At 39.2% G+C, this 15111-nt stretch overlaps 1 protein-coding gene across 3 annotated transcripts in view; it reads right to left on the bottom strand.

Annotated features, from left to right (window-relative positions):
- Positions 1 to 15111, bottom strand: part of MYH15 (myosin heavy chain 15) — a 179610-nt gene that overhangs the window by 57549 nt on the left and 106950 nt on the right. For all 3 annotated transcript variants that reach the window (XM_084991405.1, XM_084991406.1, XM_084991407.1), the window contains 3 exons: positions 13829 to 13919; positions 11202 to 11591; positions 3699 to 3825 (listed from right to left, as the gene is read on the bottom strand). In XM_084991405.1, the coding sequence (XP_084847531.1) occupies positions 3699 to 3825; positions 11202 to 11591; positions 13829 to 13919 (608 nt within the window). The remainder of the gene's footprint in view (positions 1 to 3698; positions 3826 to 11201; positions 11592 to 13828; positions 13920 to 15111) is intronic.

The following is a 15111-nucleotide window of genomic DNA, read 5'->3' as shown; positions in this document are numbered from 1 at the left end:
GATGGGATTGGAAATTGGTGCAACCACTATGGAAAACATTGTGGTTCCCTAAAATGTTCTTGAAACATCTATACAACTCATCTGTTCCACCTCTGGATATTTACTGAAAGAAAATGAAAACACTGATTTGAAAAGATAAGTGCACTCCTACATTCATAGCTGTGTAATTTATAATAGCCATGATATGAAGGAACCTAAATGTCTTTCAATATATAGGCACAATAGGGAGTTCTGGTCTTGGTACAGTGGAAACAAATCTGACTAGGAACCATGAGGTGTGGGTTCGATCCTTGGCCTCGCTCAGTGGGTTAAGGATCTGGCATTGCTGTGAGCTGTGGTGTAGGTCGCAGATGCAGCTTGGATCTGGCATTGCTGTGGCTCTGGCATAGGCCGGCAGTTACAGCTCCAATTCAACCCCTAGCCTGGGAACCTCCATATGCTGCGGGGTGCAGCCCTGAAAAGACAAAAGACAAAATATATATATATGCACAATAGAATATTACTCAGGCCATGAAAAACAATGAAATTGTGAAATCTGCAAAAACATAGATGGACCTAGAGGGTATTATGCTAAATAAAGTCAAAGACAAATATCAAATAATTTCACTTAATGTGGAATCTAAAAAATAAACCAAATGAACAAACAAAACAATACAGAAACAGAAGCATAGATACAGAGAACAAACTGATTGTTGCCAGAAGGGAAGTGGGTGGGGGATTAGGTGAAACAGGTGAAGAAGATTAAAGGTTAAAAACTTGGCAGTTATAAAATAAATAAGTCATGAGGATATGATGTACAGTATAAGGAATACACTCAGTGGTATCAAAATAACTTTGTATGGTGACAGATGGTTACTAGACTTACTGTGGTGATCAATATGTAATATGCATCAAATGTTGAATTATTATGTTGTATGTCAACTACACTTCAATGAAAAAGAAAAAAGAAAAAAAAAGGTCTTCAAGAATTGAGAGCTGTCAAGGCCATGATGGCATATATGCATATACATATTTTCTGAAATCTAATTTTTACCTAAAAGTGCCACTTTATTACTGTCAACAAATATTGTCAGTTGTTTTCCTCATAGTTACAGGCTCCCTTGTTCATTTTTGAGAAAATATCTGCCAAATATCTAAGTCTGAATAAGCATAGTTTGTCAAATGTTCTTTCAAGTCAATATGATACTCCCTAAAAAAAACCAAAAAACCTGCTAGTTCAGCTCAGAACTTAAACAATCACACATCCTACTTCAGTATGAAACAGAAGTGTTTTATGCATACTTTTTGTTTTGTCACACAGAATATTAAAAAGATATGTACTTGGAGTTGAGATATAGTAATTAATTTTCACTATTTCATTAAGGACATTTCTTAGGTAAAAGAGACAAAAAAAAAAACTGTGAATATGTGTCAATGGATACAATGATTAATAGTACAGTGTGGTGCTACTGCCTTGCTTTGTGATAGGCTCCACCAGTTTTAAATCATGATTGCTTTTGCACCATCAATAACAGAGGCAAAAGAATTTAAAAAGAAAATAGCATCTTAGTATTAGCATCTAACCTCTTAGGTCCCCTAAAAGAGTCTTCTTGATGATCACTGGGATTCCATAAACTAAACTTTGAGAAACTCTAGAAGCTCTGGGTGACAACATCATATTTTAAAGTATTCCGAGGAAATGCCAATCCATTAGGGAGATGGAACTAACATATCACATATTTTATAGAACTAGGACTCACTTAACATGGCTCAGTTGACGCATTTACTACTGGCCTTCTTTGAAAGCAGAGTATAATCAGCGGACAGGCCAGGGCTAGAGAAAGGATATTTGGTGATAGTAGCAAAAAAAAAAAAAAAAAAAAAAAAAAAAAACCCTGGAACATAGACCTAGTGAGAGGAGGGGAGGTTTGGATAGGTATATACTTAAAATGCAATTCATACAAAAGCCGAAAAGATAAAGTGAAGAATTAAAAGAGGAAGTAAAAGGTCCTGCATCCTAAGCAGAATTATCATGTCAGATCCACTTTCATTTCACTCGCCACCAATTTCCTCATCAAAAACTGAGTAGAAAATTAATGCCAGTAAGTAAGGGGAGATAGGCAATGCCTATCAAGCAAATTGTATACAGAATTTCCTTCAGGGACAGACACACAGGTATTCTCCAGCCTGTCTCTGGACTTCACAGTCCCCAAGCAGACTCCGTCCTAAATGGCACAGAACATCAGATGGGGGGGTTCCATAATGAAGACAAGTGTCACACACCCTGTCCCCAGCATAAGAAGAGTGGAGTCTTACTTAGTGCCCCTGCTAGAACTCAAAACACTTTCCTCTTCTAGATTTCCAGATTTGTAGTTCTGCCAGTTTCTTTTCATTTAGCTTTGAGTTTAGCTATTGTGTCTAGAAACAGAGGTGTCCATGGCTGGAGGCTGGTTCTACAGTCCAAATGGCCTTCATCTCTCTTTTGAAAATGAGTGCCTCTGGGCATCAAGAACACACTGTTTATTTTCATTGATCTATGAATTTTATACCTGGGAGTATATTACTAAAAGTAATTCTAATTACAGACAAACAGCTAGCCACATGCTGTTCATAGCAGAGAAACAAGTTACAGGGCCAGGTGAAGTAAACCACTGTCTATCTACTTGATGGATTAGAAATGCTGTTATAAATTGGTATGCAAGATACGAAAAAGTTCTTGACACAATGAAAAAGAAAAAACCCAAACAGATTGCCACCATGTGAAAGATAGAAAAGAAAACCCCCTAATAATAGTGGTTGATATTGAGAATAAGCCATGAAACATTGTTCAATTGTAATTTATCAAATGTTTGCCCATCTCCAATAGGTGTCAGGTATTGTTCTAGAGGATTGACAGATTATCAGTGAGCAAAACAAAGACCCCTGCCCTCGTGCAAATTGCATTCTGGCACATGGAGACAAGACAAACTTATTTATTATGTCAAGCATGAAGCTTCCTTGAAGATATTAAATTCTATGAAAATAGAAGCACATGGAGAAAACCAGTTGAGAACACTCAGATGTCACCTTCTCAAAAAGGGCTATCCTGACTTCCCCTAGTTATCTGTTTGACTAACCCTCATTTTCAAATCTTTGCAGAATTAATTGGACATTTTAGGTAGAGGAAATAGGGAAGCACTCTAGGGTGGGAGTGTGCTTGGTATGTCCAAAACACAGCAAAGAGGGTAAGGTAACCAAAGCAGAATAAGAAAAGGGAAAACAGAAGTGGTCAGAGAGATAATGGGGCTCAATCATGTGGCCCCTGCAAGCTATTGTATTGACTATGGCTTTTACTGAGTGTAAAAAAAGAGGTGTGGGTTCACTATATAAAATTAGAAACAATGCCTATTTCAGTGAGGTAGATGTGATAAAGAGGCATGTCTTGTAGACTGCGTGGATAGGCCCTACCCTTTTTTGATCTTGAGAGTGGCTTCAGCCAACTGCACATTGCTTTTCTCCTTCATGAAAAAGAGCTGGGCAGGGCCTCCCAAAGTGGCACAGGGGTGATACTTCCAAGGTAAGACAAGTCTGTGGATGAGGGTACATCCAGGACCTCATTCCTCCCCTGGAATCGTTAACTGCCCCTCTGGCTCAGTGAAGTGTTCATCATCTCAGCAGTCTGTGCAGCAGTCTGCTGGGATGGGGACAGAGAAGTAAAGCAGCACGGAACGTTTCCTCACCATTCTCATTCCGTAGCTTTGCCTTCTGTGCTGTCAGGTCATTTGCCAACTGAGTCACCTCATCTAGTTTTGCATTTGCTTCATTCAAGCGTTCTTCATGTAGACCACAGAGCTTCTCAGCATTAGCCTGTGAGTTGAGAAGAAGAGGTTGGACATGATTTATAGAAGCCGTGCTGAATTAACTGGATAAGGAAGGAGGATAGGGGTGGTTCCTGGGACCACTGTTCTCTGCTCTGCCCTGAAAGCCACAGCCAGCACTGGGAAACCACATTTTCTAATTTAAGTAAGTACAATAGACTGGGCCCCCTAAGAGGCCAAATTTTTCAGATCTTATGTGATAAAGGAGAAACCCAGCTCTCTGGGTATTTAGATCCCCTTCTAGAATTCTTTACTTTTCTGAAAAAAGGAAATGTCTCAAATACTGATGAAATACATATTCATAATTTGTGACAGTATATTATATATTTAACCATATTTATTTCCTGCTAGAATATAAGTTTCATGACAGTAGAGAGTCCATCTAATCACAGATTATACCCCCAGTGCCTAGAATAGTGTCTAGCATATACTAGGAGCTCCAGTATCAAGGAAGTCATTTCAGAGGGAAGGGAAAGATACAAGAGGATAGGAGAGGAAGGAAGGAAATGCAAAGGGCTGACCAAGAAGGACAGGAGAAAGCAGGTGGATCTGAGCTGATTCTGCATAATAGCAGAATTAAACTGTCAAAACTGAACCCTCCCAATCCCTAAGGCTGCAGGCTCATGAGTTAGTGTTTCAATCCCAAACCCCAACTTCTCAGAATTAGTTGTTCATGTTTGAAGAAAATGACATGCCATTTGGCCTTTGTGCTTCTACTTGATTTAGGTAACTAATCATCAGATTCTTGCCAAACTCTGGAAGCTATGCCAATGACTTTGAAGCCCAATATCTTTAGGACAAAGAGCTGCCAAGTGTAAGATGGTGCTATCCTCTTTGCCTAGCTGTAATCTTCATTCCTTTTTTTTTTTTTTGGTAGGGCTACACCTGAGGCATATGGAAGTTCCCAGGCTAGGGGTCAAATCAGCTGCAGTTGCCAGCTTACAACACAGTCATAGCAACAAGGGATCTGAGATGCATCTAAAATCTATGCTGCAGCTTGCAGCAGTGCAGGATCCTTAACCCACTGAGTGAGGCCAGGGATCAAACCCTCATCCTCATGGACACTATGTTGGCTTCTTAACCCCTGAGCCACAGTGGGAACTCTGCATTCTTATTATTAATATATCAGAAGTCATAAAATGACACTTGATGGTACTATATAGATCCATGGTTCTATCAATTTTACATAGCTGTTTTTGTGTTTTATATGTGTTAAATCTCATTTTATATGATAACCCCATGAGACTTTTGTCTCTATAAAGAAAGAGTGCTATGGAAATAGAAGATGATGACAAAGAAAGGATCACATCAATAGCATTCCAAAAAAAAAAAATGGTAAAAACCATGAAATCTAATTTAAGTCTACTAGTTTCAATTTTGACCTAATTTCTATGATAGAGCAATGGCTATGGACCAGAAACATTTCAAAGAAGATGCCAGTTTTGGTCCTCTGGGAAACTTCTGAATCAGCAAGTATTTTGGAGCTCTCCAGCTGGAGCCTATGCTGTGTTGAAGATTGTTCTCTTTAAGCTTACACTGATGAATATTATGAACTCCTTATGAAAGACTCCTAGATTACATCTTATATCCCCAAGGCCAAATGAAGTGCTTGACAGAAAAAAAGGGGGGGGCACTTAATAAATGTCTAAGGCACTCAAATTATTGCAGATGTTACTGAGATGTTGACCAACATACCCACTAACATTTAGTTAGAGGTCGCATTTCAAGGGTTCCTTATAAATCCCAAACCCTCATTTTTTTTTTTTCTTTTTACTGCCACACGAGCAGTATATGGAAGTTCCCAGGCCAGGGGCTGATTGTAGCTGTAGCTACAACCTACACCACAGCCATGAATCTGCAGCCTACTCCACAGCTTGTGGCAACACTGGATCCTTAACCCACTGAACAAAGCTAGGGATCCACCCCACATCTTCACAGAAACAACACTGGGTCCTTAACCCATTGAGCCAAAATGGGAACTCCAAACCCTCAATTTTTTTAAACTTGGCCAGCATTATCCACTTGTTAACAAACAAGTGAAGAGCCAAATCTGGTTTCTGCCCATTTGGAGGCTGATAAGGAATGCCATGTAGTTCTGTTCACAGATGTTCTGCAGTATACCCAGTCCTTGTGACAGTTATGAAACCAAACCTGACAGAGATTCAACAACAAGCTTTTTGTGCCATGTCATCAGCATCATATAGGTTGGAGTACTGATGTTAAATGCCAGGCACACTCAATTACCCACACTCTCCTCTTGCTACTAGAAGCAACAGTAGCAATAAAAAAAAAGAGGTCTTATTTTGTAATGTCTAATATTTTGAATGTTGAATAATATGTTTGCTCTTACTTCAGAAAGTAATTTAAGGAGTTCCCTTCGTGGCTCAGTGGCTAACGAATCCGACTAGGAACCATGAGGTTGCAGGTTCCATCCCTGGCCTTGCTCAGTGGGTTGAGGATCTGGTGTTGCTGTGAGCTATGGTGTGGGTTGCAGATGCAGCTCAGATCCCATGTTGCTGTGGCTGTGACGTAGGCTGGCTGCTATAGCTCTGATTCGACCCCTAGCCTGGGAACCTCCATATGCTACGAGTGCGGCCCTAAAAAGACAAAAAAAAAAAAAAAAAAAAAAAAAGAAAAGGAAGTAATTTGACAGTCAAAGTCAGCACACTCACTTTCCTTAATATTCCTCCAGAGCTCAGATTGGCTTAATTTTATAAATGAAAAAACAGAGGGGCTAAATACCTTGCCTAAATTCACACAGCTAGTATGTGTTAGATTTAGGATTTGAACTGATAAACTGCCTGAGAAGATGTAAAAAAAAAAAAAAAAAAAAAAAAAAAAGTCAAGCACTAGATACTAGAGCTCTAAGTATCTGTTGTAACAAATAATAACAAAGGAAGGGTTAAGGATTGATTGCCTTAAAGTCCTAGTTGGCTCAAATTGTTGCAAATCCTACGTCCCAGAAGAAACTGGATAAAAATGTGATGACAATGTGAACCATCTTCATTTTATGTTAACTCCAATGATAAATGACCCATGAACTGGGACAGGAGGAACACAGCCAGATGTGAGAAATGCCACTTCTGCGTATGCCCTCCAGTATACTCTGCTACATACCTATTTGCTGAGGGTGGGGGAAGAACACAGATCTCTAAAAGACAGCTTGGTCAATGGTGGGGAAAATGTAAGTGATGGAGCCAGAGACTGCCCAGTTTTCAAGAGGAGACTGTGTGGTAAAGCCCAGTTGGTCTGTGCATATCTGCAGAGAGGACAGCCACCCAGGCACACAGAAAAGGCGTTTGCCCCTAGGCAGAGCTTCCAATAGTAGAAATCATGGGCCCTGTTAACACTACTATAGTGTTTTCCATTGAAAAAGTATTTTCATAAGCAGGATATGCAGGAGACAATTAAATTGTTTATCTGGAGGTGGCCTACACAGGGATAGAACATTCAAAGGGGTGGTACCATCAAAATTTAAGCTTGAAGATAGGAGGTTCAAATTTAAGCTTGAAGATTAGACACAAAATTTTGATACCAGGCAGGAAGAGGTTAAGGGAATAATGCACATGCATCCTGAAGTCAGTTCTTAAAATGATGCATAAAAATGCTGCCTCCTAGAAATCCAGAAACCAATGGGAATTCAAAATAATCAAGATAATTGTGAGATTGCCTATAACTTCTAAATTGCCCGGGGCCTCTCTGTCAGCATAATGTGCTTTCGAAAATGTTTCAGTTTCCACTGTACCACTGAGTATTGGCATTTTTGGCACTATAATTCAGGAAAAGATGAAGTAAACAATTCTAGATAAAGTTCAGCATAATGTATATGCCTATGAGAGTGAAGGGAATCAATTTATCCCACCAAGAAATATGTAAGGCAGTGACAGAATGTGGTCAGCCACAGATATACACAAGATTTGGAGCTGAGGGCCATCTCTGCTATATAATTTTTGTGACCTTGGACAAATCATTGGACCTGTGAGTCACAGAATCCCCAAGAGGCCTGTGTAAAAACTAATGCTAGTAACTGAGTATACAGATTATAGAAAGCATGTAGTACACACGAGTAAAATAAGACCTAGTTTCTGCCTTAGAAATGTTTTCTATTTAAGCAAAGTGAAAAGACTATATAATGCAGCAGTACTAGGGGGACAAGAATTCAGATACAGATAAAATTTTAATAAAGGAAGTTAAATTTGAGCATTCCATGGAGACACTTCAGTTTGGAAAAGGCATATTGGTAGAAAAATGGATATTTGGTGGAAGACAAGCATCCTTGCATGGAGGATCCAGAAAGCAAAATAATGGAATCTGAAACTGGCAGAGCAAATGGAGTCAGATCACAGGCTCTAGCGAATCTTGAAGGGCAGAAGTTTGGAGTTCACTTTGAAGCAGGGACATGATTCAATAAAGCCATCTCAAAATGTTCATATGGATACCATATAAAATAGAAAGAAGGACTAAAAGGAAAAAAGACTAAAAGCAAAAAAAGATAATTTAGAAAGCCCTTGCAAGAGTCCAGTTAAAAGATAATGAAAGTCCGGAGTTCCTGTCATGGCTCAGCAGAAACAAATCTGACTAGCATCCATGAGGACGCAGGTTCAATCCCTGGCCTCACTCAGTGGGTTAAGGATCCAGCGTTGCTGTGAGCTGTGGTGTAGGTTGCAGACGTGGCTCAGATCTGGCATTGCTGTGGCTATGGCATAAGCCAGCAGCTCCAGCTCTGATTCAACCCCAGCTTGGGAACCTCCTTATGCTGCGGGTATGGCCCTAACATGACAAAAAGAAAGATAATGAAAGTCCTACATGTGAATGGGAATGGAATGAAAAGTTGCAAGATGGTGTGAAATGGATCTGCTGTAATAATTAATTGGAAAGCAAAAGACAAGAGAGGAAATAAGTAATCAATTATAGGCTTAGATCCTGGGTGATGGAAGAAATGGGGTGCCAGGGACAAACATGTCCCCAGGAAATGTGTCAGCTTCAGGAGAAGGTAATGAGCTTGGTTTTAGACATGCTAATTTGAAGGAAGGGAGACATTACTGAACTTCGAAAGAACCAGTTAAGGAAATACTTTTAAGATAATCAGAGGAAATAAAAGACACTGTAGAGCTTAAAGGAGGGAGGAGGTATGAGGTTTACACCCACTTGTGGGAGCTAGTCTCCAAGAATGGCCCCTCAATGAGCCAAACTTCAGAGTATCCACCCCCCTACCCCTGTGCCTCATCACTGATGGGAGTCAGACAGTACTGTAAGCCTACCTCACAAGAATCTCAGCAGCTTCTACTTTGGTCTCTTGGAATACCTCCTTTTGGTGCCCTGAATTGTCATGAAAGAAGTCCAGATTCCAGGTGCTATGCTGTGAGGAAACCAAGCTAGCCATATGGAGAGGTCCCATGAAAAGAGAGATTTCCAAACAGCCCCCAACTGTGCAGCTATCCCAGCCCCTGAGCCAGACATGTGAGTGAATAAAACAATTCCAGCCTTAACTGCCATCTGAGCTAACCTGTCAATCCCTAGAACCAAGAGAGAATAATAGTTGTTTTAAGCGCCAAGGTTTTAGGGTAATTTGTTATATATCAATAGATAAATAGAATATTACTCTTTAGTTAAGGAGTCAGATTAAGAGAGATATGGACAGATTGGTTTTCTCTCCAAATATAATCCCTGGTATGTGAGGGAAAGTCTTTTGGTTTTTAAAATGGGCAAATATGGAGTTCCCATCGTGGCTCAGTGGTTAACAAATCCAACTAGGAACCATGAGGTTGCGGGTTCGATCCCTGGCCTTGCTCAATGGGTTAAGGATCCGGTGTTGCCTGACCTGTGGTGTAGGTTGCAGATGTGGCTCAGATCCTGTGTTGCTGTGACTCTGTTGTAGGCCGGCGGCTACAGCTCCAATTCAACCCCTAGCCTGGGAACCTCCATATGCCGCGGGTACGGCCCTAGAAAAGACAAAAAGACAAAAAAAAAAAAAAAATTAAAATGGGTAAATAATAGTTATGTGGAAGATTATTTTGTTTTTTGGAACAAGAAGGGAAGAAATGGATGAGTGAATAACTATTAAGGTGAAGAGAGAAATTATAATTAATGGTCTTAATCTTTTCAGATAGGTCTTATTTATTAAAAGGATGAATTCAGAAAGGCAGGGTTAGAGTCTGATTTTGTTTCTCTTCTAAAATAAAAGTAAGTTAGATGATTAAAGAACTTCTCAGCAGCAATGAAATTCTAGAGGAAGTTAGAAAGTATAAAATTCACACCTAATTAGTATGGATTTATGGTGAACCTATCAACAGTTTTATGATTTTATGACTTCCCACTAAAATGTACAGAAACAGAAGAGTTCCTGAGGATAAAGAAGAGGCACAGAGTGTAGAGGGAGTGCAGTCTTCCAGGGCTCGCTTTGGCTAAAGAAGGAAAATGAAGCCAACAAGGCATGGATTGAAAATATTTTCATTGCTGAGTTGAAGACAGAATCCACAGTAAATGCAGAATATGGAAGAGATGAAGAAGAGAAATCCTAAGTACTCATTAAACTTATATTTTAAAATAATCGGAAGTGGGATGGCTGGGATGGTGGAGAGAAAGAGAGGGGAAAGCAGGGTAGTCGTATTTCTTTCTACTCAATGTGGTCTTTAAAGTAAGTTAAGGCTAAACATTTCAGGAGCCACTCGGCATCTCAGAAGAAAGTCTACAGTTTTCTGGCCACCATCCATGGAGATCAAGCTTTATTGTTGGTTCATCCCTTTCCCAGATGGCTACAGATTCTGCTCATGAGGAGAATTTGGCACCAGCTATTTGCTCTGCACGACCTCAAGCCAGCCTCCTCTCAACTGCCAGAAGGTAAGGAGGCCCTTACCTGTGATCTGATACTAGTCATTTGAGATGAGAACTTGCAGTGTAGAGATTAATGGGCTCAGGGAAGAGAGAACATGTGATAAAGTTTCTCTTAGTGTTGGCTCCTTAAAGAGATGCCAGAAGACATGAAGGAGAAAACGTTTTTTCTTCCCTGAAAAGCCATTTGTTCAGAGGGACTTGAAATACCTGAGCCACACCCACGCTAAGGATGGCTCCCAACTCAAAGCAGTTCTTCAGGAGAGAAACACCACTCAAAAGCTAGTGGCTTCACTTTTCCAGCCTACTTATGACATCATCACCAGAAAGACCCACAAGGAACATGGACTGGAAGTCCAATAAAACTGGATGCCACTGTCAGGCTACATTCAGGTGATGGTCATGTGACAATAACTGTTGAGATTAGACTTGATCTAGCCAATCTCAAGACTATATCCTTCACTAGCAAATCCCCCTGCTACCACCAACTTCCATGTTCTAAAACCTCAAGGAGGGCTTGGCAATGGTCCTTACCTTAGCTCTGGTCATCTGCTCAACCTGAGTCAGGAGGTCATTCACTTCTAACTGCAAGTCACCCTTGTCTTTTTCCAGGGTCTGCTTGATCTGTTGTAGATTTTCTACCTGGCTCTCCAGCTCAGCCAGGCTGTCTGCGTGTCTCTTTTTCAAAGAGGCAGAAGTTGCCTCAAAGTGCAGTGTGGCCTCTTCCATGTCTTGGCGAAGCTTCTGGAATTTTGTTTCCTGTTTCTTAGATATCTCCAGCTGAGCCAAACTGGCCCCTCCTGCCTCCTCCAGCCTCTCATTCAAGTCTTCCAGCTCCCGGGTGAGGTCAGCTCTCTCCCTCTCTACCTTGGCTCGAGTAGTCCTTTCAGCTTCCAGCTCCTCTTTCAAATCCTGTATCTGAGTCTATAGCAGTAAATAATTTTGACTTTTACTAAGCTCTTGGAGCATATTTTATGTTCAAGAGCTTTACTGTATTTTTAAAAAATTTCTCACAACTAAGAAAAATAGCATAACACTTTTGGTTCCCATTTTTATAGTTTAAAGAAGATAGAATACACAGAAATTAAGTTATTTGCTCCTAATCAGTACCAAGACCAGAATTAGAATTGGCAATTCCTTCCAATTTTTCAGCCCTTAGTGATGAGCAACTTCATTATGTTATATACATGGAGGGGACATTTAAACACAAAGCACTTTCCAAAGGAATAGAGAACATCTTTCATATAACAAGAAAACACTTGAAAGAGAATTTATTTTTAAAAAATGATAAATTTTATATACAATACCTCATTTATCTAGCATTTGTTTACCCAACAACCTCAACTATTACAAACTTGGGCAAAAATCTGATCGATAGACTGAATATCTCCAAGTTCAGGTGCTAACTCATAAGAAAGAGCAGCAATTTAATTTTATACACAATTCTGACAAGACTTGGTTACTTGGCCAACTTAAGTTCCTTAGTTTTCAGGTGATTTCAAGTAGTAGGACAATTGAAGTAACAAATTAAAATTGATGGAGGAATAAGAGTCCTAACTGAATAGCAATCTGTTATCATTAGAAGCAAAATTATTAGATAAAGAAAAGTAGTGACAAGAAATCTCAGAGCCCAAAAGTCTTTCAGTGTAAGCGCAAATAGCTGTACAAATCTCCATAGCATCATTGTGGGACAGTCCAATAAAGCCAATGATGTTCATTAACATCACCTTAAATAACAAGGCATAGGTTAAGGTAGAAGGAAAAAAGGATAAATTCTATTTTAGGGAGTTCCCATCATGGCTCAGTGGTTAACGAATCTGACTAGGAACCATAAGGTTGCGAGTTCGATCCCTGGCCTCTCTCAGTGGGTTAAGGATCCGGCCTTGCCATGAGCTGTGGTGTAGGTCGCAGAAGAGGCTCAAATCTGGCATTGCAGTGGCTCTGGCATAGGGGGGTAGCTACAGCTCCAATTCCATCCCTAGCCTGAGAACCTCCATATGCCATGGGTGTGGCCCTAAAAAGACAAAAAAAAAATCTATTTTAGGGTATTTTTCCTTAAATACTGGTATGATGGCTTAGAGGAAGCTGTTTTCCTGTTTTCTAAATGGATAAGGCTATCAGATCTGTAGATTAGTTAATGACAGAGCAGGTACTAAAAATTTATGATTTCTACACCAGGTGATCATGATCCCCTTACAATCAGTTATCTTGGAATCCAATTCCTTTATTCCAAACAATACTGTCATTGACCCAAACATTTCTGAAACGTTTCTTCAGAAATAATCTTCGGAGCATTTTAAAATCATTAAGGTAAGAAAATTTGTATTTGATAAACTGAAATTGTTTTTGGATAAAGTATCATTTGAAGACAAGTCTGGTGAATATGACAGATAATTGCTTGGAGATTGATACCATGTTATAAAGTATCTCCCTAAAGAAGTGAGACTCACTGGTCTTATCTGGCTCAAAATGTCTCAGAAAAAAAGTTCCAAAATGATTTTGAGTAACATTTACATTAGTGAGCTGAATATTTAGCTCCAAAGAAGAAAATCCATCCACACATATATGTGAGGAGTTATATGTATCCATATTTTAAATTATTTTATAATGTGGTCATATAGTATAAAACAGCGGCATGGTATAAATTTTATAAATAGCTGCTCATTATCAAATAATGTTTGGAGGCTACAAGTAGCTACGAAACAAATTTTCAGCATAATTGCCTTCTAATCACAAAGACTAATCACCATAAAAAATTAAATTGGTAACATTGAACGCTTACCACAGGTCAGCCACTGAGCTTACCACTTTAATGTACTATTGCATTTAATTTTAGCTAAAAGATTGTCAGAAGTAGATTAATGGGTAAAAATACACACATTCAGAATTTTAGCACAATACCTAGTTTATGTCAAACATTCAACAAATTAGCTATTTGTTTTTATTATCTTCATAATAAGGAAATCAAAGCTTAAACAGTAGTTTTCCCCTGAGTCCCATATCTGTAGAATGTCATGTTATCTTCTCAACCACCACCTTTTCTGCCTCTGTCTGTAGTTGGCTAAGTTACAGATACCTCAGGAGAGCATTTGTCACTGAAGCACCAATCACCCCTCTGGGATCTAACTACATGTGCACACAGGTATTTGATAAATAATTACCTGTTGCTCCTTAAGCATCTTCTGAAGCTGAGCCACCCGGCCTTTCTCATTCTCTACCTGTGAACTCATCTGATTCATTTCTAATTCTTTCCTGTTAGGAAAAGAAGTATCAAGTAGAATTGCTCAGAGTAAAAACATTTTGTTTAAACATTCTTTAAATTATAGTGATAACACATGGATTCATTCTTGTTGTAAAAATTCAGCTATTACATCTATATCTGAAGTCTTCTTGGCTGTTATACCCAGCCTCTCTTCCTTCTCTGGAGGTAATCACCATAATCAGTTGGGTGTGAATCCTTCCAGACACTTAGTTCTAAGTATTGACATGTTTGTGCTTATATACAGGTAGAAAGAGTTTCATTTTCTTTACTGTGAAAGGTATAATATTTTATACATTTATATTTATAGAGTACAGCATTTTTAACCCAATAAAACATGGAGATTTTTCCATGTTGGCCTACACATAGATTGTATCTCTTAAAACTTAAATGTGACAGGGAGTTCGCATTGTGGCTCAGCGATTAATGAACCCGACTAGTGTCCATGAGGACTCAGGTTTAATCCCTGGCCTTGCTCAGTGGGTCAAGGATCCAGCGTTGCCATGAGCTGTGGTGTAGGTTACAGACATGGCTCAGATCTGGCATTGCTGTGGCTGTGGCGTAGGCCAGTGGCTACAGCTCTGATTGGACCCTTAGCCTGGGAACCTCCATATGCCAAGGGTGTGGCCCTAAGACAAAAAAATAAAAGAAAAAAAAAACTTAAATGCGACATACTAGTATATGATTTATATATCATATAAAACATCATGCAGTTTATCCATTTCCCTATTAATAAGAACTTCTCTCCTCCCCAATTTTACTTTTACAAATAATACTGTTTATATACATGTGCCTTTGTGTACATGTGAGTAATTCTACAGAGCAGATGTTGAGCAAGAAATTTCTGTGCTGGGTATAGGTATGTGTTTAAAAACTTATAACCTTGCCTTTTGCCCTCCAATAGCAATGTGAGATTATTTCTCTACATTTAAACTTAATCTTAGCATCCTTTAAAATTTTTCCTAATTAATAGATTAGCATGTCATTGTTTTATTATGAATGACCTTGTTTACTAGTAAGGGCAGCATGCTGTCAACTATGAGGATTTTCAAATGAGCAATAAAACAAATGGACTGCCCTCTTGTGTCCTTTGCCCATTTTTCTGTTAGGTTGTTCATCTAGTTATTGAATTATAGATTTTCCTTTAGTATTCTGGATATTTATTTTTGATATCTGTTGCAAATA

Source organism: Sus scrofa, chromosome 13, assembly GCF_054392235.1.
Source record: "Sus scrofa isolate SSC_HxYL_T2T_F1_AM1 chromosome 13, Sscrofa_HxYL_maternal_Yorkshire_Landrace_v2.0, whole genome shotgun sequence".
NCBI lineage: Eukaryota > Metazoa > Chordata > Mammalia > Artiodactyla > Suidae > Sus > Sus scrofa.
The sequence above is the reverse complement of the archived record's forward strand: the minus strand, read 5'-3'. Positions and strand labels throughout refer to the sequence as shown.